The sequence below is a fragment of the Dermochelys coriacea genome, chromosome 1 (genome assembly GCF_009764565.3).
Source record: "Dermochelys coriacea isolate rDerCor1 chromosome 1, rDerCor1.pri.v4, whole genome shotgun sequence".
NCBI classification, from domain to species: domain Eukaryota; kingdom Metazoa; phylum Chordata; order Testudines; family Dermochelyidae; genus Dermochelys; species Dermochelys coriacea.
This window is the reverse complement of record NC_050068.2, coordinates 279,004,247-279,027,471: the sequence shown is the minus strand read 5'-3', so window position 1 is coordinate 279,027,471 and position 23,225 is coordinate 279,004,247. Positions and strand designations below refer to the sequence as shown.

Genomic DNA, 23,225 nt, shown 5'->3' with positions numbered 1-23,225 from the left:
AAAAAAAAAGTTCTATGCAGTGTTTTAGCCATGTTGGTCCCCGGGTATTAGAGACACAATGTGGGTGAGGTAGAAGAGCTCTGTGTAAGCTCAAAAGCTTGTCTCTCTCACCAACAGAAGTTGACCCAGTAAAAGATATTACCTCACTCAGCTTGTCTCTCAAGAGAAAAGAGTGGCAATTCACCATGCAAAAATTTCTAGTAATCCATTTAACCGCATAGTAGGACATGGGTGTTGCCTGCCTTCTGTATAGTCAGCGAAAGATAAAATAATAAAATACAAGATAAATCTGCATTCATCACAAGATCTCAAAGAGTGGTTTTCAATATGGAACTTGGTGCTGTACTATCCAGACAATAATATCTGAAATTCCTATCATGGAGATTTCCAACCTCCTATGAAGCTGTCTAGCTCGGTCTCTTTCCTAGTTTTGAGTTTCTGTTTACTTTTTCCATTCTTAGCAGATGTGCCTTAATAAAATAAAATATAAGTTCTGCAACTAGCAACAATAAACTGAGGCTGGGTAGGGAGGATGGAGTGTGTGCAGAATGGCAGGCCCTCAAAAGTATGACCTTGTGTAATAATTAACTTTAACATTCCTTTTCTTTTTATATCCTCCTATTCCCAATCAGAGAAGTTTTAATTGTTCATCAGTATTGGAAGAAACTGCAAAGCTACGAACAAACTTCCCTAAACAGAACCTTATTACAGCTTAATATTGACCAATAAAGCAAGGTCATTATATTTTCTCCCCTGAATTTTCCCTTCTCTCCCCCACACAAGTCAACATTTCCAAATAAATGTATCTAATCTGATAAGACATTAGCAAAATTCCTTCAGTTGCATTAACAATTATCAGTATATTTATTACTGAAGTTTGAAGTGCACTAGTAAATAGCAAAATATTTATATAATTCGAAGAGAAACCGGCGTATAATCCTTTTAACACTGTGATCCACTACACTAGAAATAACTTGTGTATCTATAAGTGGAAAATGGACATTATTTTAAAATAATCTTCCATGATATAATATTGCAGTACTGGAAAAACAAGGTTTGTGATGTCAGGCAGACAGAAGTCTTTACAATATATCATTTTTGACCATTATACTGTGAAGAGGTCAATTCTGAGTTCAATTTTTAAAGTGTATTTTTAAAAATCTGTGCACAGTAAAACAATGAAAGACTTTGGTGCAGAGTCAAATCTTGGTTACACCAGTGAAAAAAGAGTAATCCTGATGACAGTGGAGTTACACTGCGTAAAATCCTGACATCAAAATCTAGACTTTTGTAAATAAATGGCAAAGATCCAACATCATCAGACTAGAACACATCAGAACCAGTGCTGAGCATGGACTTTCTGAATGAATCTATTTGTGAGAACAACAACTACATGAATTCTCTATACTCTGGGGCATATTCTGATGCTCAATGGGACACATCAGCTGCTGCAAATTATAGCTCTATTGAAGTCAATGAAGCTATGACAACTTCCACTATCTATGAATTTATATTGATAAAGATAGATCTTTATTTCTTGAATAGTCTCAATGAAACCACCAGGGCAACATAAATAATAAGATTCTAGTCAACAAGTGCAGGCCACATTCTGCCATGTTCAAATAGTAATATATTTCATTTCACTACAACACCAAAACAAAGTTGTCATGGTAGGTTTTTCAGGCTTGTGTCAGCATCTCTATTCTCTGCCATCAGTTTGCATCAAAACTAAACCATCTAAACATAATGATAGATCTTACCTATTTGTGTTCATCCTTACTCATGATCCCAAAAGAGCAGCTTGCTCAATACTGTATCTTAGGCAAGGTATTTTTATGCACGAAGCCAGTTCACTATAGTGACAATATTACAGCACTCACTAACAAATACACATGATGGAGATGAAAAACACACTTCCATTATAAACTAGAGACAGACCCAAGCATCTGGATCTGGAGTCAGATTTCAGGGGTGTTCAGAATGCCATTAAGAAGCCATCTTTTCAGTCACTAATAACTTACTTAAACTTTTTACTTTTCCAAAGCTTGAAAGATACATAACTAACAACAAAATGTCAGGCCACATATTAATCTTTCAACAGTTTAAAAGTTCTGCTCAAAGTTTAGACTGGTCTGTACAATTTTCTAGATGGGGCTTTGATCCAAAGCCCACCGTAGTCAATGGGAAGTCTTTCAAGATGCCTTCACTGGGCCTCACCACAGACTCACGCTAGGTCTGCTCTCATATTACAAGTACAGAACTACACTTCAGACATTTTAAATAATTTGATCTATTCCCTTTAACTATAGCAGAACAAGCTACAGAATGCAAATAGCTTTCAAGAAATATGTTCCAGCTGCCCAACTAAACAGCCCTTTTTTTCTCTCCTACCACTTTAGTCTTCATGCCCTATTCCCATGCTCACTTTATGGCAGGAGCTCACTCCCTTTCCTTTCAAACCAAACATTCTGCCTCTCTTTAATCCACTCACTCTTAACACATACTTCTTCCACAAATATTTATAACTTTTATTTAAGAAATAAAGAGTCTATAGTACTTCAGGATTTGGAATCTCTGTGTCTCTTGAAGAACGGAACCTTGCTTCTTTCATGTTTGTACTGCATCAGACACACTGCACTCAAATGTCATGTTAAAAAAAAATCACTGTGTGACTTTCCTTTGATGGAATGATTTTTAATATTGCGATGAGTTGGCACTGCAGTCTGTAGTCCTGATCCTGAATCCTATGAGTTACAATATGTGGATAGACACCTGCACAGAACCATGGAGTTCTATGCACAGGATGAGAGAGTAGCATTTTTCAGAATTGTATCACTTCCTTTTTATAGCAGGTATAAGCTTATTTTCATAAAAAAGTTACATTTAGACAAGTAAATATGATCATAGAACTAGCATCAATCTTATAATCAGACCAAATTGTGCTCCACCATGTCATAAATATTATAATAGAGAAATAGATCTTTGGACCCCTTTCAGCAACTCTAAAGATCTATGTCCAATTTAAGTCTGATTTTTCTAAATGTGTTTTCTTCTAGTAAAGTAATACTAACAGTGTTATAAATGCATTTACTGGACTAGGCTCTCTACTACCTTGTATACTGTGCGATCACTTACAGCTCAGCAAAGGGAGCGCAAAATGCTGCCAAATTAAAAGTCTCCACTTATTTACCCTGGTGGCAATAATTTACAACCACTTTAGGTAATATTCTATATTTGTGCAAGGCAGTATAGGATCCAGGCTACTGTGTATTGTATATGTCTCCTTAAACAGACAATTGAAGGCAATTAACAGAATAATTCTGTTTTACTAATCTTACTCATTTTTATCAGTGAAAAGTCTAAGAGTCCTTATGCTGAACACACTCTTTAGTAGCCAATAAATACTGGTTTAAAGAAGCAATTCATTAGTTTCACTTTTGATTTTTTAGTTCTAGGAGTATATAGAATTGTCTTTTTTCATCAAGGGAAAAAAAAGCATTGATTACAGCTATAATGTTGCTATTTACTTAAACTCTGTTCTCTATGCCAAGATATCAGTATCAGGCCTAGAAAGCTGCTGGAAGTATATTACTCAGCCAGATTTTTTTTTCTTTATTTTAAAAAGAGACTAACAGGTTTTTTAAAAAAAAAATAAATAGAAAGTTGCTATAAATTTAAGTAGTCAACAATATTTATGAATATAGGGCCAGATTTGCCCCAACATCATGGCTATTTTATGTCTTACCACTAGCGCAGACCAATACTAAAGCTATTGTAGCTAGCCATGGGAAGATCACCCCAAACCATGGAGATTTTCTGGTAGCAGATAGCTGGCATAGTGGGTTTTGTGCCACCCACTTTCCCTCCCAGCTGTAGAGGTAGGAAAAAGTATGAAAAAAAAAAAAAGAGTATGGTTGGAAAAACCTGCACCCTAACAATCCTGGGAGCCACTTGAGCCTCTTGGGGCATTGGCAACTGTCACAAATTAAAAACTGCCCTCAGGAATGCTGCTCAAATTTACCATCTCAGCACTCTGGAGGGGCTGGTCCAGTGTTGTGTTTCTGGCAATATAAAATGAAATTAATTTCTAATTAAGAGACGGAGCAAGTGTATTTCTAATGTACAATATGTACTTGTTTGAAAGAAATTGGGTTTGCTGTAAGTGTCTTACTACATAAGCAGGGGCCATCAGCTTTTCTATCCATTAAAGATTGGTGTCTCAAAAATCCATCAGTTATTTTCACACCATATGCAAAAAATGATGCTAAATAAGATCTGCCATGTAGTATCTTACCAAGATTATTACAAACCTTATTAACACTGGAATCAGGTATTCAGCTAAGACCAATAGTCCATCTAGTCCAGTATTTTGTCTATCCTGCCCTTAGTGACCAAACGCTTCAAGGGACAGTGCAATCCTACCATGCATTGTTTGAGAAATTCCTTCCAAACTCCCAGGCAATTAGGGTGGAATCCAAGAACAGACTTACCGCTGCAATGCTGATAATCAAAGCACCCAACTTTTAGGTGCCTAAAAAAAATAGCCACAGGAATAATATAGTGATCAACAAAGCTGAATTAGGTGCCTAGGCTCCCTATACAATGAGTGGGAAAGGACGGGGTACTGATGCTGCTCACCTTATAACTTTTAGCGCAGCGGTTAGAACACTTACCTGGGATATGGAAGACCCATAATCAATTCCCTCCTTTCTGCCAGAGGGGAAGAATAGATTAGAACTTGGGTCTCCCACCTCTCAAAAAGGTGCTGTAACCACTGACCTACATGATATTCCAATGTGGGGCTCCCTCAAACTCCTGTCAAAGGTGTTGTACTCTGGGGGCCAGGGTGTCCCACCTCCCACATGGGTGACCTACCACTTGACTTCAGAGTCTGTCTCTCAATGACTGTTTGAGTATTTATCCACAGTGGGCCAGTGACAGAGAGACAGAGGTAGAAGAGGTGAATGAAGCAGCAGGTCAATTAAAAGCAGGAATTTAAGCCTGGCTTCCTGACTTCCAGGTTAGTGCCCTATCCACTGGAACACATTGCTTCAATTAAAGGGATACTGTCAATTTAACATTTACTGTTTCCAAGTAAAGAATATTCAGAATCCCCATCCCATGAAAACTGTTCATTGTACATTTTTGGTTTTGCATTTTTGGCACATAAAAGCTCTCAGGCTGGCATTTTGAAGACCCTTGTAAGCAACAGTGTCTGAGCCTGGACAAGCAGCACAGCTGCCAAATTTGGGAGACCTGAAGGGCTTCCCCTGAAATGCAAATGTTCTAAAAAATCACCAAACCTGGATTATAGCACATCAAAATGTGAGTGAATTCCCCTGCACAATACAGAACGGAAATCCCCGACAACGGATAGTGGATTTTTTTTTGGGGTGGTTTGAAAGTCCAAAAGCTCATGGAGAATTTCTTCTTCCTCTTCTCTCACTTTGTGGAAGAAGGGGCTTCTGGTCTGAGCATCCCCTTATCCTCCAAGCTCCTTAAACAGTCCTGGACGATAAGGGGATGCTCAGACCATGGGATTTAATAATGTCTTGCCATGCAAGTGTCATAGTCAGATATGACGGATTGAAGCTTAACTGGGGAATCCTTAAAATGCATCAGAAAGAAAATGGGGGTTGTGGAGAGAGGGAACTCAAATGGACATCAATAAAGTTGAAGACTGAAACCCCAATCCTGAAATTGGATCCATGTATATAATGTTCACATTCACAGATTAAACAATATTGGCCAAATTTCCAAATGATTTATCATTAAATAGAGAAAGAGTTTGGAAGCTTTCAGCCCAAAAAGGAATAACTGAAAAAAAGTTTCAGAAGAGAAATTGCAATTTACTCTTTATTAACCTTTTCCTTTTCCTTTCCTTTGTAACTTGACTTTTTTGATAATTGTTGATCTTTCTGAGTAAGCTATATACAGAAAACTTAATTCATCCCAAAGCAAAAGTGGAATATTAAATATTGTAAGATAGATAATTTAACTCCTTGGCACAGGCCAGTCCTGTTGTATCTGAAGTTTTTTTTTTCCTGAAAGATTCACACACTGTGACCCAGAATACTGGCTATAAGTGACACAGAGCCCAAGTGTCGACCCAAGTGCATTTCCCTCAGAGTTCAGTTCGAGCACTTTCCAGGCAGCCTCTGGAATTCCTTGCCCAGCAAACATGTCCACTATTCAGCAGGATTCTGAATATTGGAAGACCAGTGGAGGCTGCAAATTAATGCCCCATCATGCAAATACTTATACACACGCTTAAGTTTACTACTTCAAGTAATCCTGTTTGTTTTAGTGTTCATACATGTACACAATCTTATTACTGTGCATAGTCCCATTGAAACTAACGTGACCACTCAGGGTAGTAAAGTTAAGATTGTGTATAAGTATTTGCAGGATCAGGATAAGGAGAAAACGCAGAGAAGCCAGCCAGAGACTACAGCCAGTACAAGCAAAAGTAGCCAAAGCAGGGACTTTTGGATGTTCAGAGAACTTCACACAGTTTTGAACAGACTCTCTCTGCCCAGATGCATACTCCAACTTCCACACCTGCTCTTCTTACCCTTTTCTCTCCTGCCCTGTCCCCTGCCCATCTCCCTTTTATTTCCATTTAATTCATCCCCTCCTGACTAACTCCTTCCCCTTCCAAAAATAAAATAAAATATTGTGGAGCATGCCATTTGTTGCTATCACATTGTTCAATCTGCTTGTGTATTCTATCCCTCCCCCAGACCGTCTTGTCTATTTAGATTGTAAGATCTTTGGGGCAAGGACCATCTACTACAGTGGTTCTCAACCTTTCCAGACTACTGTACCCCTTTCAGGAGTCTGATTTGTCTTGCATACCACCACATTATACCTCACTTAAAAACTACTTGCTTACAGACATAAAAACACAAAAGTGTCACAGCACACTATTATTGATAAATCACTTACTTTCTCATTTCTACCATATAATTATAAAATAAATCAATTGGAATATAAATACTGTACTTACATTTAAATGTGTAGTATATAGAGCCGTATAAACAAGTCATTGTCTGTATGAAATTTTAGTTTGTACTGACTTTGCTTTCTTTTTCTGTAGCCTGTTGTAAAACTAAGCAAATATCTAGATGAGTCGGTGTACCTCCTGGAAGACCTCAGTGTACCTCCAAGGTACGTATACCCCTGATTGAAAACCACTGGTGTACTACCGAGTGTGCACGTGCAGTGCCCAGCACAATGGGCTCCCATTTTTGGTTGGCCCTTAAACACTACCATAATAAATATATTTAATAAATAATAATAATTAATAAGAAGAGTGTTTGCAAGATCAGGGTCTAAGACTGCAGAAACCATTTCTCAATAGAGCCCTCTAAGGGCACATCTACACGTACTGGGGATGGATGCTATGGCAATTGATACACCACGGATTGATTTAGTGGGTCTAGTGAGGACGCGCTAAATCGACTGCAGATTGCTCTCCCGTACTCCAGTACTCCACCAGAACAAGAAGAGTAAGGGAAGTGAATGGAAGAGCGTCTCCCGTCAATGCAGCATGCTGTAGACACCGCAGTAAGTCGACCTAAGCTATGTTGACTCCAGCTACGTTATTCTCGTAGATTATAAAAAAATTTCTTCTCTATCTTTTAAAGAACCAAGATTCTACCAATGCACAATGAGATTAGGTCAAACAGGTAAAAATACTAGCCTGCCATTCATTTAAAAAAATCCCTCCAAACAACCCATCAGAAACACACAACTCAGGATTTTTCAACTTCAAAAAAGGGAGCTAGATAGTACAAGCATGGAACACATTTTGTATACTTTTGTTTGGGATTTTCTTCTTTTTAATGACACTGATAGCATGGTGCTCCATATTTATAAACATAATTCGCTACACAAAACTTAGTCACATACACAAACACCTAGATGACCTAGCTGATGAAAAAACATCTGATTTTCTTTCAAAATATAAGCAAAAAGTGCCTTATACATTATATGGTACACTTTCTTGTGGAATTTTGGGGATTACATAGCGCTTCCAGAAATCAACATTTGTATTGTCACATAATAGATTAAATGATTTGACAAGTCATCTTATACATATCTTTATGTTTTGTATAAATCTAATAAAGTATTAAAAATTAGCATTTAATATAATGACAGGTTTCAGAGTAGCAGCCGTGTTAGTCGGTATCCGCAAAAAGAAAAGGAGTACTTGTGGCACCTTAGTCTCTAAAATGCCACAAGCACTCATTTTCTTTTTTCATTTAATATAATGGAGTTACTACAGATTAGCATCACTTCATGCACAAGATCAGATAAAAGATTATTTGTGCCATATTACTTTAGTTTCCTGTAGGATGTATATCACTTTCCTATTCACTGTTGTTTCCCTAATAATTTAGATTGCCAGGCTTCAGTACAGGTAAGGGCTGAGTCATGAATACAGAATCTTTAGGACTAAGTTCTCTCAATACTTCTACAGTGTAGTGATACCTAATACAAAGATAGCATACAGCCCCTCTAACCTGCATTACTTACCGAATGCTCTGCAGTGCTGTTGTAAGTTCATAGCTACAGAACCCTGGCAGGGGTTACCCTTAGTATAGGTTCTACCCTGATCTGCACCCTTCCACATGCTTTTATCAAGAGACATAACTTGTGGGAGTGAAGATAAGTTTAATTTCCTCTAGACTACAGAATTTCCTCTACTATAATGGGAGTAGTGGCCATCATTACTGTTTCTGCCCTCAGCTGCCATTCCAATGTTTGACCACCACCAGCAGCATCTGAATAGCTCTTATTCCTCCAAATCAATGCTGACATTGGTGATCCCCTACTCTACTTTTCAACTGATTGCACAGTCCCTGTCCTCCTTTCACTGCCATCATCTGTAATTGCAAGCCCCTCCACCAGTAGTAAATCCTTAATCAACTCCACCCACCATTGAACTGAATTCTCTCTCCCACTATTCTCAACAGCTGCCAACACTGGCTCCTCATTACCTTTCTCCTTTACCCATCCACCCCACCTTCTTCTCCCAATCTCATATCTAAATCTCTCTGCCACCCATCCTTCCCACCCATCAGTATTAATTATGGGCAGAGGCTGCTCTCAGGACTCTCAAGTTCCAAGCACATCTTTAGCCAACCAAAAGTTAAGAGACCAGAAAGGAGTATGGAGAAAACCCATTTTTACCATGTGTCATATTCCAAACCTCGGGGCAGGATGTAATTTGTAGATCTTGGCTCAGGGTAAGTTTTGTTTTTTAATTGGTTACAAATATTACCTTGTTTTAACCAAAGCAAACAATGTTTTAAGTTTTTGAAAAATGTCAAAGTAAAAATATCATTAAGGTTTATTTTAAAAACAGGAGAGAAAAAAAGAGAGTAAAATGCCTATTTTTTATATTCCATTTTCAATCACGTCACAGATTGTGTGGTGCAATTTACTTACACTAATTGTAAACTAATGTGATAGCTCTACTTGTGGTAATATTAGACAGCAAGTCCTATCTGTAGCAAGGTGTGCCTTTCTGGAATTGACTGTAGTGAACTTGTGATATCACCATCTCTCAGTTTATATGTTGTTCTACTTCCACCATCACAGATTTAATTTCAATAAACCCTAAATTGTCAGGGACATTAGAGCAACAGCCAAAAGTATGAGCGGTTAGGGGCCTTGATCCTGTTCTCCTTGAAATCAGTAACAAAACCCCCAATCTCTTCTATGATACAATACTGAGGCTTAAGGGCCAGATCATATACTATTGAATCTAATGGGAGTTTTGCAATAGATCTTAATAAGAACAGGACTGGTTCCTTAAGGAATAAATAGGTGCTGTCAATTAATATTAAAATCACTTTCATCAATTTTCTGGTTAAGGTTAGGAGGAAGACTTTTACAAGTGACATACCTGTGGCAGTGCTGAATTGAGCTGTCGCTGCAGGGAGTCTCTGTCGTAGATGACATCCTGAAGGTGTTGCTGTGCAAGCGACAGACTTTCCTGAGTCTCCCGAAGGGTGTCAAGGAGGCGGTCCCTTTCATCTAGCATGTTCACCATCAGTTGTTCAAAGTGAGAATCCGAGTCCGACCCACTACTCTGGGACCCCCGTTGACTCATTGGGGTGTCCTCGTTTATCGTTGGCATCACTTCACACATCATTTCTTTAAAATAAGAAGTTAAGGGAAAAAATCTTAGGTAGAAAACCATTTAGGGGAACTTTATATGAGGAATTTAATATAGTCACAGAAACTGCTAGCACATTATTGCATTGATTCACATCTCAACTTCATGTTTTCACCAGTCACATGGCTGACAAATTAACTGATCATTCAACATTGCAAAAATGTTGAATGCACTTCCTATATAAGGGGAAGAGATATTTAATTCATATTAATGGCTTGGAACAAAAAAATCATGTCAAAAGTTTCCTTTTTGGTTTAGTTTGTTTTATCTTTCCTTTGCCCTCTATCATTTTCCGCTGGTTTGTATTGACGCCAATAGCTGCCACTAATTGCAGAGTTTGGTCCTACTGCAGGCTTTTCTACAGCAGACTTCAGACTGACCATCGATCTAGTAGCATGCTGCCTTAATAATGCAAGGTTAATTTATCTTTCTACCTACTTATTCCTTCCCTTGGGGGAATTACTTTAAGGTAATCTCTCTGAGTAAGATGTCAAAGACGAGAGGCTAACTGCTAATTTCTATCCTTGTGATACCTTGTCCAAATTGAGCCACTAGGAACAGGGCCACAATTGCATGAAGCCAATTTGTTCACATAGGCCACCACACAAAGTGGCTTCAGGGGAAAAAACAAACAAACAACCAATTAGTCTCACTTGGCTCAGCATTTCCACTAAAATGCCTCTCATGTTCATCTCACAACCTAGATTTAGACACATGTGGAATCTTGAACCTTAAAATAGTGGATGCTGAGTACAAAACACAAACAAAGAACCAGGACATTGCAGTTCTCAAAAGCCACATAAACACTTACTTTTATGGAAGTCTGCGAATAAGGTCACCACCAGCAACCTTAACTTTGCCCTTCCATCACTACTAAATTATATTCCTTTTATATATAGCAGATGTAAGTTAGATTTGGGTCTAAGGATTAGTCTTGGATCCTAAAGCTTGGAGGCCTTATATACCAGTCAGTGTGCCTTTGGGGTTTGTAATTTCACTAGCTGCAGGTTTAAATCTTTTTTTTTTTCAGTTTAGGAGTTTGTCTGTACATCTTGTGTAGACTAGAGCTTCTGGAAGCCTTGCACATAATATATAAATTTCAGGCACTTCCATTACAAGCCTGCCAACGCACAAAATCTTCACCATTTCACACTCTCAATACTTGTATGGATTAGCTCTGCATATTCTCTGTTTTGGCAAGGATTTAAGACTTTTTAAATCTGGTATATTTTTCCTAATAGAATTTAAGGGACTGAAATGTTCTGTACCAGCCACATTCTATCTTAAAGTCAGCCCAATGTTGTTTCAAGTAGCTGGGAGGTAAAGACAGCTAAGCCAATCTTGCAAACAAACACACAAAGCCTGCTACACCCTCCATTTGTCACAAGCACAGATAATAATGTAGCTGCTAATATTTTCCTGGGATTTACTGGGACAGTGATCCAGCTTTATCGGGAGAACTGGTCTTGCCTACATTCTAAGCATTTACACAGACTCTAGTAGATTTCAGTTTCAGTTTCTTCTTAGCAGATGTAGAGTGGTGAGCAGAGTAAACAGGGAACATATTAATATCTCAATATTGGTTATGGACCACTATCGTGTAGGTTGGCTAGTATTTTATTTGCTGAGGGTCTCTGGTGTTCAGTCATAGAGTTCTCTTCGGATTTTATGGGGCTATAAGAAGTGGCAGAGTAAAGGTTATTTAAGTACCCATGAGTGCATTTCTAAGATTTTTAGGTCGGTCTTTGTGTTTTGTTGTTACTTGCTTTTGTTTTTCTTTTTAATGGGTAGCTTTAACCTTGAATTTCCAGCTTACCACATGTTTTTGGCTATTTGAGAAACCTCAAGGGTTCTATACCATAATTAACTCAAGTATTTTGTAGACTCATAGATTTTAAGGCAAAAAAGACCTATTATCACCATCCAGTCTGATCTTCTGATTAACACAAACCATAAATTCCAGTTGAACTATTGTATATCTTGTACAGAAAGATAGCCAATGTTGACTTAAAGGCTTAAGAGATAGGGAACCCACCACATCCACAGGTAAGTTGTTCTAATGATTAATTATCCTTGTTATTAAGAATAACTTATTTACAACCTTACCTCTAGTTTAACAGTTTTATTCCTCTGTCTATTTCCTTATGCATTTTTAAATTGTAATCCAATTGTTCAGAATTCCTTATGGAATCCACAAATTGAAGTGCCATGCCAAAGAAACACCTAGAGACCCCACAAAAAGGCCAAATCCAAAGTCCGTCAAAGTCAATTGACAGACTCCCATTGACTTGAATGTGATTTTGATCCGACCCAAAGTCTAAAGGGAAGACCTACAGAGCTTACAAAATGTGCAGGAGTCTATGGGCCACAAAGACAGAGGGAGAAAACAGTGTGAAGTTTGTGCTGAACTTCTAAGAGGTGCAACAAGTCTCAGCTTAGGTGGAGGGAGAACCTATGGTCTTTAAGCCATCTTTGTGCTCTCTTAATCCTGAGCTGCTCTGATGGCTGGAGATGCCCCCAACATAACTTAGATAGGAATTAGGAAGCCCAAACTGTAGAGCTAGCTTTTGGTGGAACTTCAGCAGTCAATAAGTTCACATCCAAAGACTACATGCTTTTTCAGGTGTACATGGAGCATCAGATACTAATTTGTGATCCAGATCCCATGTATTAAATATGTGCAACTATAATCTACATAGACCCAAGGATTTGTATAAAAATCTTAGACCCAATTCTCCATTCCATTCCATTGTTTTTAAACCAGCACCCTTCAATTCCTCGTACAGCTCTGTGTGCACACTGGATTGCGGATCTGAAAATACAAATTGTCTATGCACATATTCCCATGTCTCTACTAGGCCTATGTGTGCATGGTGCTATGTGGAGTGCTAAGATCTGTGTATCCTAAGACATTGCTTCCTTAAGTAATGAAGCAATTACCCATGGCTATCTCTGCCAAACAGTCACTCATCTTAGAAAGGACTTGCCTAAGAAGCTGGTTTTGAACTGGAAGGGACGTGGGGAGGAGATATAAAACCAAAACCACAGCCACTACATTTTTAAAGTGTCAGATCCCTTATTTTTGGAATCTCATATCTTCTTAGAACACCTCAGCTGGATTTGCCTTGAACCATAATAATTCTGCCTTGGCAGAAGACCTTCCCAGCCAATCTCCAGACAAACTAGTGAAGTTGGACTGTATCAAAATCTTCAGAAAATTCTCCAGAATGCCATAGGAAACTCAACTGCAGCTAAACAATTATTTTCAACTGCCTGTGGAGAAGGAGGATCTATTAACTTAAAAGGAGCTACTCATTGGTCATAGGATGCCATAACTGAATTTAAATGTAGAGATACAGAACTCAAAGGAAATTTGAGGATGCTGTGGGCCAAATACTACTCATTTCACTCATGCAAGTAATCCTTTTGCCTTCCATGGGACTAATTGCATGAGTAAAGCAGAAGGATTTGGACCACCAACCGCTGTGGAAGCGTTTTAATAAAGCTAAAGAAAACCCTCTTTTCATAGCACATTTTGGCATTTAAAGTAGTGTTTATTAAAAATGTAGCCTAAATTTTCAGAAGCAACTTGTGATTTTGGGCATCTCCATTTCTGAGTATTCAATTTGAGACAACTTAAACAGGGCCTGATTTTCATAAAAGTTCTGAGCCATTGTGTCTGAAAACATGGTTACTTTTGAAAATGTAGGCAGTTATTCATGAGCCTCAGAAGAACAAGCCAGGATTACACTCTCTTTTGCTAGAAAGTGGATTCTCACACAGGGCATCTGAAATCTAAAATTTTTTAAGAACTGCCTTTCATAACTGAAAGTAAATGTTGATAGTTATTTTCCTGCTTTGCTTGTCATTCCAAGAATCTCACATAAAAGAAAAATGTGAAGGAAGATTTAAGATTGTTTTACCACCAAACACAAAGGAATTGTAACAATAGAAATTTAAAACAAGACTCTAGGCTGGTGAAAAGCTATATATTGAATAACTATGTCTTTCTAGCAAAGCCAATCTCTACTAGGATTTGTGGAAGGGATCATCAAAAGAAAAACAAAAACAAACAATAATACTTTCTCATTAATCACAATAGTCACTGATTTGTTTAGAATATAGGTGATAAAGACACACTAGATTAAAATTAAACTTGTTGCAAAGCACTAGGAGATTCAGATCTTTGGGGAAGTTATCCTTCAATATATAGTTCTGCACCTAACACTGGTGAGTTTTTTCTGCTTTGTCAATTTCCTAATTTAGCATTAATGAGTAACAAAGATTAATGTTCATTCTATTCTCACCAAAAAAACAAAAAACAAAACAATCATTGATTTTTTTTTTTTCTGAAAACAACTCCCTTGGGGAACACAGAGTGGACTCAGCAACTTGGTTCCTGATAGTGAAACCCACTAAGGCCTTAATTCTGCTAGCAATACTTAGGAAAATGTTTACTGAAGTAAATGAGTAAGGATTGAGATCCTGAATGATTATCTGCAGGATTATTTGGTGACTTGAATCCTTCACCATAAACAATCTCAAAAACTGGGGTCTGATGGAGACAGAACAGTCTTTTTTCTTTCAAAAAGGTTAAAAAAAAGTTAGGCAGACTAGAGATCAAAGTGTGACATATTATTTGAATAAAAGGGAGGATGCACAGGGTTATGGTACAAGAGAACCTAGGAGGCACACAAAGCGTGAAAACTAAGGTAAGGCATCCAAGTGGCATGTGAGGATTTAAGATGTACCTTTAATTTCCACTGGGCTTGTTTAATATTGTGGATATTTAATATGGATAGACAAGAGCAGAAGGTTTAGCTATGAAGGTGTAGGTGCCCCGTGAGTACCTTAAAAATTGATAGAGGAAAGAATAAAGAGAGGGGGAGAGTACCACAAGTTTTAGGGGGGGGTGTTTAAGGGAGGCCAGGCCAGGAGCCCTTATGTCCTGTAAAATAATCACCTGTAGTCACGGTTATAATGTGAACTGATTGACTACTAGGCTCCTTTAAAGAAGTTTTCAATTTCAATCTGTTTTTTACTTGCAAATAACTAAAAAAATCCCTATTTTTAATGTTTTGAACTGGAATGTTTAAACCTTTTGTTTGAACAAGAAAGAAAAAAAGGAATAATCCCACAAAGCAGCATGGGTCCCCTTCAGCAGCACCACTACTTCTCTGGCTCTTTGGAAAGAGACACAAATACTGCTCCTTGGATTCATCAACAGTTACTGACAAGGACATTGATTAAAACCCCTTTCCCCAGAAAAAGCCAAGGCCTTATAGGTGCTGAGTGCCCTCAACTCCCATGACTATGAGGGGAGCTGAAGGTGTGTGAAAGATAATGGCTAAACTGAACCCACCAACAGCACATGAAGGGAAGTACTCAACACTTCAGTTAAAGTATATACTGAATGCATGTTCCCCATACTTGGATAGTCATTAAGGTGATGGGTTTCAGAGTAGCAGCCATGTTAGTCTGTATTCGCAAAAAGAAAAGGAGTACTTGTGGCACCTTGGAGACTAACAAATTTATTAGAGCATAAGCTTTCGGCTCAGTTTGGGCACACAGCAAAGGGTTGAATGCCTTCAGCTACCCTGGAATTAATTCACCTTTAATATTAAAGAACTAAAATAAGCCTCATTTTTAAATGATGTATTTACTCCTAATACTCATAGCACTGAATTACTCAACTAGAGAATTCCATGCACGTTATGAAAATACATACATTTAGTGTACTTTTCTGTATCGTTAGAATACTTAAGTTCATACTATCATTTCATAGAGCAAGGTTTTCTATCTGTAACAGTGAATGGTGAAATAACATGATGCCAATCTGAAGGTTTGCACATTTTAGTGGTTTCCCACCATCCTACTAGAACCTGATCCAAACCCCACTGAAGTCAATGCTAATATTTTCAGTGACTTCTGTGGTCACTGGATCAGGCTCCTTGAAGATGATAGGGGAAACCCCTGAAATGTGCAGTTTCGGACTGATACCATGTATCTTCAAACAGGGATGTGTAAGCAAAAATTATCTGACATGTCAGCTGTATTAGCCAGAACAAAGTGAGTATTATTTGACCAAGGCTTGGAATATTAAGTGAAATCCTGTACATTTTTCCCCAGTGGTCACCAGAGATTGAAATTGACAATTAAAAATAGACTTTGCTCAAAAGTAGTCTGTTCCTAAAAATAGTTCAGTGTCACTGCATTACAGATCTGTCAAGTTATCTACCTAGCTACCTGCAACACGTCCTCACCAAGAATAACCGTGTAGACGTCTTGCAGGGGTTGCAGACTTGAGTTTATAATTACAGATGAAGTGACTGGACATGAATTGAAACAAATCGTATAGTTCATGACCATCCTGTGGGTACAGTTATATATGGCTCTTTTTCAAGATCACCCCAAATAATGATTATGATGATTTTTTCTTTTTATATTTCTTATGCTCACAGATGAAGATAATCACTTTCACACCTGGACTGTAAGAGCACATTTAAAATTTGCTTTATTTTGAATGATTCTCAGAAGACAGTGTACTGAAATACATATATGATGTGTGCAGTAAGGGAGGAAAAAGTTCTCATCTTTCTTCTGACTCGACCCCACCCAACTTGAGTCCCTCTGGTGTCTCAATTATAAAAAGTTGTATAACCACAACAACAATTTTTACTTTAGGAGTAAATCATGTGGTCTGGGACTTGGTTTGCCATCACTACTCCTTTCACTTGGGGAGAATTTGGGTGTGGGAATCAGAAATTATATCTATCTGTAGCTTGACAAAAGCTCTTATTAGAAGAGCATTCATTTAGTTCACCGCCAAGACTTCCAGCTTCTAGGAAGTGTTTCTAATTTTACCCCATCACCTTTGTACCTAACCTCAGTCTTAAACCTCTTGACTTTGGTATACCCAGATATTAATTTTGCATCCAGGTTTAGGAGTCAATTTCAAATTACTTTTCCCCTTAGCAATACTCTAAAGAGAAATTCAGCTACAGAACGCTCTGATCTGAATCTGTCTGCAGTGACATCAGCTTTGAAGACTTACCCTACACTCCATCCTTTTACTGAACCATTTTTTACATTTTGCGTTTACAACTAAAAGAAATAGACACAGCGATTGGATACAACCAGTTCCTATACTGCAATGATTTATTTTCAGATGCTTTCAACAACACTTCACTTAACCCTCACAGTGTAATTCCATATGGAAAATCCTTACCATTGTCTGAGTTGCATTACATGCATATTCCTCCTCCTAGTTAACTCATTCTCTCCCAGAATCTTCACCGAACTGTGAAATCGCCTTTAACAGAAGCATTTTGCACTCCTTTCACTCACAGGGGTAAGCAACACAGTACATTAACATGTAACCTGTTCCAATCACCTATTCTGCATGACATCACTCCAGCAACCCCCACCCAAGAAGAAGTTGACTTCATGGTTTTTTACAACGAAATTCCCCCATCTCCCCAAGACCAGTACAGAGCCACATTTAAATAAGACAAGGCATGCTCGAAGCAAGCAGCAGAGAAGAAGAATTTGCATGTGTATCACATCTCGCCTTAGGGGGCTGGGGTTAAGGAGGCATGGAGGACTCAGATATGCAGGTTTCAGTACCTAGTGGCTTTTACTTCGGCGTCTGCTTGTTCCGTTGATCAATGACAACCGCAGTCTCTGCCGGCTTTGATGGGGGCTCACACAGCTGGGCAGTCCTGGAGCATCTTCCTAGCAATGATGACACAGGCGTTGCTCAGAGAAAACCGAAGCCCCAGCGCCCGTCTCCGGCCAGGAATATCTGCATGGCACCTCGGCATTTCCTTCGGCCACTTCGTCAGCAGCCAAAAGGAAAAGCGTCCATGGGAAAAATGGCATATTGCAAATTTTGCTTTGGGAAGCAGAGCTTGGTTCAGACCATTGTTAGGAGGAAGAGAGGGGGGGAGGCGGCTCTTAAAGCCCCAGCAGCCCCTTGGCAGCAGCAGCAGCATCTTTACAGCTGGAGACTGGGGATTAGGGGGAGAGGAGGGGGAGTGAATTTCTCTTTTCTTTTTATTAAAGACTTGACGGAGTGTGGTCTGAAATGCCCATTTCTTCCCAGCCTGCCCTCCCCCAAGCTCAGCAGCCCCCCTGTCATTAAGGCAGTACGCCCGGGGGAGAAGAAATAAGAAAATGCCCTATTAGAAAGCAACTTGCTGGCTCTAGCACACTCCTGCCTTCCAGCCCCACTGCGGAGTAAAGCAGAAGTAACTGCTGCAGCCCCTCAATGGAGCTGCCCCGCGGGCAGTTGAGCTGGATCAAGGGACTGCACGTGGAAGGGGCGTTTCAGGAGCCGCCCGGGACCGGTGGGGCCAGGCTGCCCGGCGCTCCGGTGCGCTGGGTGCGAGGGACCAGAGCTGTGAATGGAGGCGATGGGCGCCACTTCTCCGCGCCTCCTCCCATCGCTCCGGAAACTTTGCGGGATTGTCCCCAAATCCGGGTGGCCTCCGGGGGTTCGCGGGACGCCTGTCGTTCAAGCGCTGGGACAGCCCTAAGCTATAGTTTGGAGAGGTCGGGCACAGGCTCCCACATCTCCTCTAATCGGATCCGTAGCGTAATAACATGGATCCGATACGATAATCCGGCCGGGACAAAGCAGCGACAATATCGGATCTGATCTGACTAGCGCAGCCGTGCAATTAAAACCGTGTTGTGTGTTCAGAAATACTCCCAATACCAAAGCCACTTCTTCCCCAATCGGGAGGGCAGGGTGTTGCCCACAGCCCCCCAGGGTGCGCCTGCATTGATGACACAGGGTGCCAGGTAAGGAGGAGGGAGCTGGGGGGGGGGGGTTTGCTCTTCCTCCTCAGCTGGGGCTTCCCCTGGAAGCTGCTGCAGTGGTTTCCACCAGCCCTTAAATAAATTCTGAAGTAATCACGTCTGCGCTCCCTGCCTCACGCACACACGGGGCCCCAGCTGCAGCTGCAGCTGCTCGCACGGTGTTAATTCGCCAACACCCGAGACAGCCCAGAGCCGGGGCGAGAAGGGAAGAAGCCATGCTAGCGGGAAGCAGAGACTGTCAGGGTTGGAAGGGGCCCCAGGAGGTCATCTAGTCCAACCCCCTGCTCCAAGCAGGGCCAAGCCCCAATCTTTGCCCCAGATCCCTAAATGGCCCCCTCAAGGATTGAACTCACAACCCTGGATTTAGCAAGCCAATGCTCAAACCACCGAGCTATCCCTCTGCTCTCTTCTGCTGGTTTAGGAGTTTGAGGGGATGTTACCGTCTGTGCTATTGAACATGGATGAATTTCTAAAACGTGCCAGCCTCTGATCTTGTAACACACCTTTCAGTCGGACAGTCTAACCTGATTGCCCTCCCCCGTTTGTCTCGTTAAGGGTGTCTCTGCTCCCAAGGTGTGTGGGGGGAGGCAGGGACCTTTTGCTGCCCCACCCCTTTCTATACATATAAAACCTTGGGATCTAAATTAGCTGTTACCGCCCAAGAAAGGGCTTGGAGTCACTGTAGGTAGTTCTCTGAAAACATCTGTTCAAAGTGCATGGCAGTCAAAAAGGCTAACAGAATGCTAGAAACCATCAGGAAAGGGATAGATAATAAGACAGAAAATATAATGCTACTAACTAAATCCATGGTATGCCCCCACCTTAAATACTGTGTGCAGTTCTCTTGGTCCCATCTCCAAAAAGTTATATTAGAATCGGAAAAAGTACAAAGAAGGGCAACAAAAATGATTGGGGTATGAGACAGCTTCCACATGAGGAGACATTAAAAGGATTTGGGGGGATATGATTGAGGTCTATAAAATCATGAATGGTGAGGAGAAAGTTAATAAGTGAATATTTACCCCTTCACGTAACACAAAAAGCAAGGTCACCCAATGAAATGAATACGCAGCAGGTTTACAACAAACAACAGGAAGTATTTCTTCACACTACGCACAGTCAACCTGTGAAACTCATTACCAGGGGATGTTGTGAAGGCAAGACTATAATTGGGTTCAAAAAAGGATTAGAGACATTGATGGAAGATAGGCCCATCAACGGCTATTAGCCAAGATCATCAGGGATACAACACCAGGCTCTGGCTGTTCTTAGCCTCTCACTGCCAGAAGCTGGGACTGGATGACAGGGGATGGATCATTGATAATTGCCTGTTCTGTGCATTCCCTTTGAAGCACCTGGCATTGGCCACTGTTGGAAGATAGGACACCAAGATAGATTGATCTGACCCAGTATGGCCATGCTTGGCTTGTGATCATCACCTAACCTGAGCAATTGTGGTAGTACTCATGGGTCCAGAAGATGAAGATCCCCCATTCTCCTGGATCTCCTAGGCTTCATTTCCCAGAACAGCTGTGATGCTCTTGTCCCTTGTCACTGTAGGCACTGACTCCATGAGCGCTCCAGCTCCATGGGTGCTCCACACCAAAAAATAGTGGGTGTTCAGCACCCTCCGGTGGTCCCCACCAATCAGCTCCTACCCACTTCCTCCTGCTTTCCAGTGATCAGCTATTCAGCAGTGGGTAGGAGGCTGGGGAAGAGGAGAAGAAGCAGGGGGCAGGAAGAGGTGGGGTGGGTGGGGCCTTGGGGGAAGGGGCGGAGCAGGGCTCAAGCACTCCCTGGGAACTCAAAGTCAGAGTCTCTGCTTGTCACCCTCCTTCCTGTAACTGCTGCTCCTTAGTCCTACAAAAGGGTCCAACTAATAAAGATTCTTCTTGCCTGCATCCCCTCCCCACACTGACAGCAGAGCAAATCTACCCCACTCCCCACCATCACTGCTCCCAGAGCAATAAAACTAAATAAAATAATCGCTCTTTTACTCCATTTCCCTTAACCTCCCTCCCCCAGCTCCCAGTCCTTCCTAACCCTATGACACAGAGGCCCAGGCAATGAAGATGCCTCCTGCTCTAACCATTACCTCAAGACCTCACGCAGGGGTCGAGGGTGTGACCTTCTCTGCACCCTCATGCAGAATGAGCTGGAGAAGGGAGATCACTCCTCACCAGTCCTCTCCCTTGACTCTGCTGCCCTCTGACTCTACAGAGGGACACAGAACATGCTCACCGCTGCTTTCCTCCCATACCCTTCTCCCACCCTCCTTTATGGCTCTTTCTGCCAACTGAGTGAAGACTATTTATGAAACAGGTAACCCCCACTTCTTTCAGTGACTTCCCAACCTCAGGGGAGCTTCCACCTCTATCTGCACATCAGTCCCTGTGGCCTGCTCAAGAACAAAGACTAACCCACTACCCTGGGCTCATTTACCACACAACCCCAGTGAGGTTCAGTGTGTAGGAGCCAGCTCCCACAACCCCTTCCCTCTGAGGTTTGAGGAGTCTCCTCATCACAGCTGCAGGGGGTTAGAAAGAAACCCTTCTGGCTTCACTTCTGTTTCCTTCACAGGCTTCCTGAAGTGGGAGACACCAACCTGATTGCTCTGTCAAGGTCCATTGCATGGGGCGACTACAGAGTTGCACAGAATTATATGAGTGTGAGGTCACCATGCTAGCAGGACTATCCCAAATACTGGCAAATGTGAAAAATAAACAAGTGTGTGTGTGTGTGTGGGGGGGGGGAACGGGGACACAGGAGGGGAACCATTTAGTCTTTTTGGCCCTGGGAGTCAGGCACTTAAATACCTTCAAGGATTTGGGCCTTTCAGTCACAGCAATCTATGAGGTTACTTAATACTAACAGCTAAAAATATTTTTTTTAAAATGATCTTTAGGTAAAAGGAACATTGTCTACTCATTCTCAAAACTCTGGTGTGAGTACCAATAGAAGACCTCTCCCTCCCACCCACCCACACTGACATACACAAGCAGAGTCTTCTGGTGAATGGGGGTTTATACCTACCAGGAAGGAGAAAAGTCAAGGGCAGGGGAAATGAGACACACACAAACAGAACAGCAGAAATAAGAGGAAAAACTGGAGTGATATGGTGCAAAGAAACTTGGGGCACCCATGTGCTAATCTATCCCGAAGGTATGGAGCTCTTACAATAAGAGGTTGGGAACCACTGAATAGCAGGATAATACATTACTGAAAATGATTTATAATCATGGTTTTCTAAATTCCTCCTACTGGTGTCTAACCAGCAATCTAGAAATTGGGGACCAAACTTTAGCTTAACTTTCATATATCAAGTTAAGAAAAGGCTTGGTCCATTATTTCTAAATTGCTCATTTGGCATCGGTAGGGAATTTCCATTTTACAACGGGCCAAGAAACATTTCAGAAAGTGAATTTTATTTTTAAGCTTCTCTGGAAGCATCATTTATCTTTGTGAGAAGGAGCACAAAATGCACACAACCCCTGAGCCAGTGCTATATTTTCTATTCTTATACCAGACTCACAACTGTAGTAAAAAGAAAAGGAGTGCTTGTGGCATTTTAGAGACTAACAATTTTATTTGAGCATAAGCTTTTGTGAGCTACAGCTCACTTCATCGGATGCATCCACTATTTTCCAACTTACCTGAGCTCTTGCCAGCCTTTATAAGAACTAGGTGCTCTTCCAGCTAGCTCCTGACCCCTAGCCTCAGCTGTGACAAAGATGATTACTCACAGTTGGGGCTGGGTCCCCATTTCCCCATACAGAAAGCATTCATCCTATAACTTACAATTCTTAATAGCGAGTGAGCATTGTATAAAATGGTCCTTTGCATCTGGATTAAATGTGAGGGTCCCAATGTATTTAAATATTAATTAACGCTTAATTAATTAACACTTCTGTAAGGCAAACAACTGCAGAAACAGGAGGAAAATGGAATTCCTGCTGACTCACATGCCCTTGGAGAGGTCAAGTCATTCTCTTTGCCAGAGTCTTTCCTATGCTCTAACCAGTACACAGCCCTCTTTCCCATTCATATGATTTATAAATATATTGTGGAATAATTCATAAAGTCTCTCTCCCCTCCACCCCATTAACCTCCTTTCCTCCTCCTCCTCTTTCTGTGCTGAATATCTGTTTTAAAAGTGGAAAACTATTATTGCTACTTGTGAGACTGCTCTTCTTGACTTGCTGCCCCAGATCTC

At 40.7% G+C, this 23,225-nt stretch overlaps 1 protein-coding gene across 1 annotated transcript in view; it reads right to left on the bottom strand.

Annotated features, from left to right (window-relative positions):
* The window catches only part of PPFIA2 (PTPRF interacting protein alpha 2), a 617,899-nt gene extending 599,702 nt beyond the window's left edge, over nucleotides 1–18,197 (bottom strand). Inside the window, 2 exon segments of the mRNA XM_043492739.1 lie at nucleotides 9,917–10,167; nucleotides 17,816–18,197. Coding sequence (XP_043348674.1) covers nucleotides 9,917–10,165 — 249 coding nt within the window. The 5' untranslated portion in view covers nucleotides 10,166–10,167; nucleotides 17,816–18,197.
* Between the last annotated feature and the right edge of the window lie 5,028 nt (nucleotides 18,198–23,225).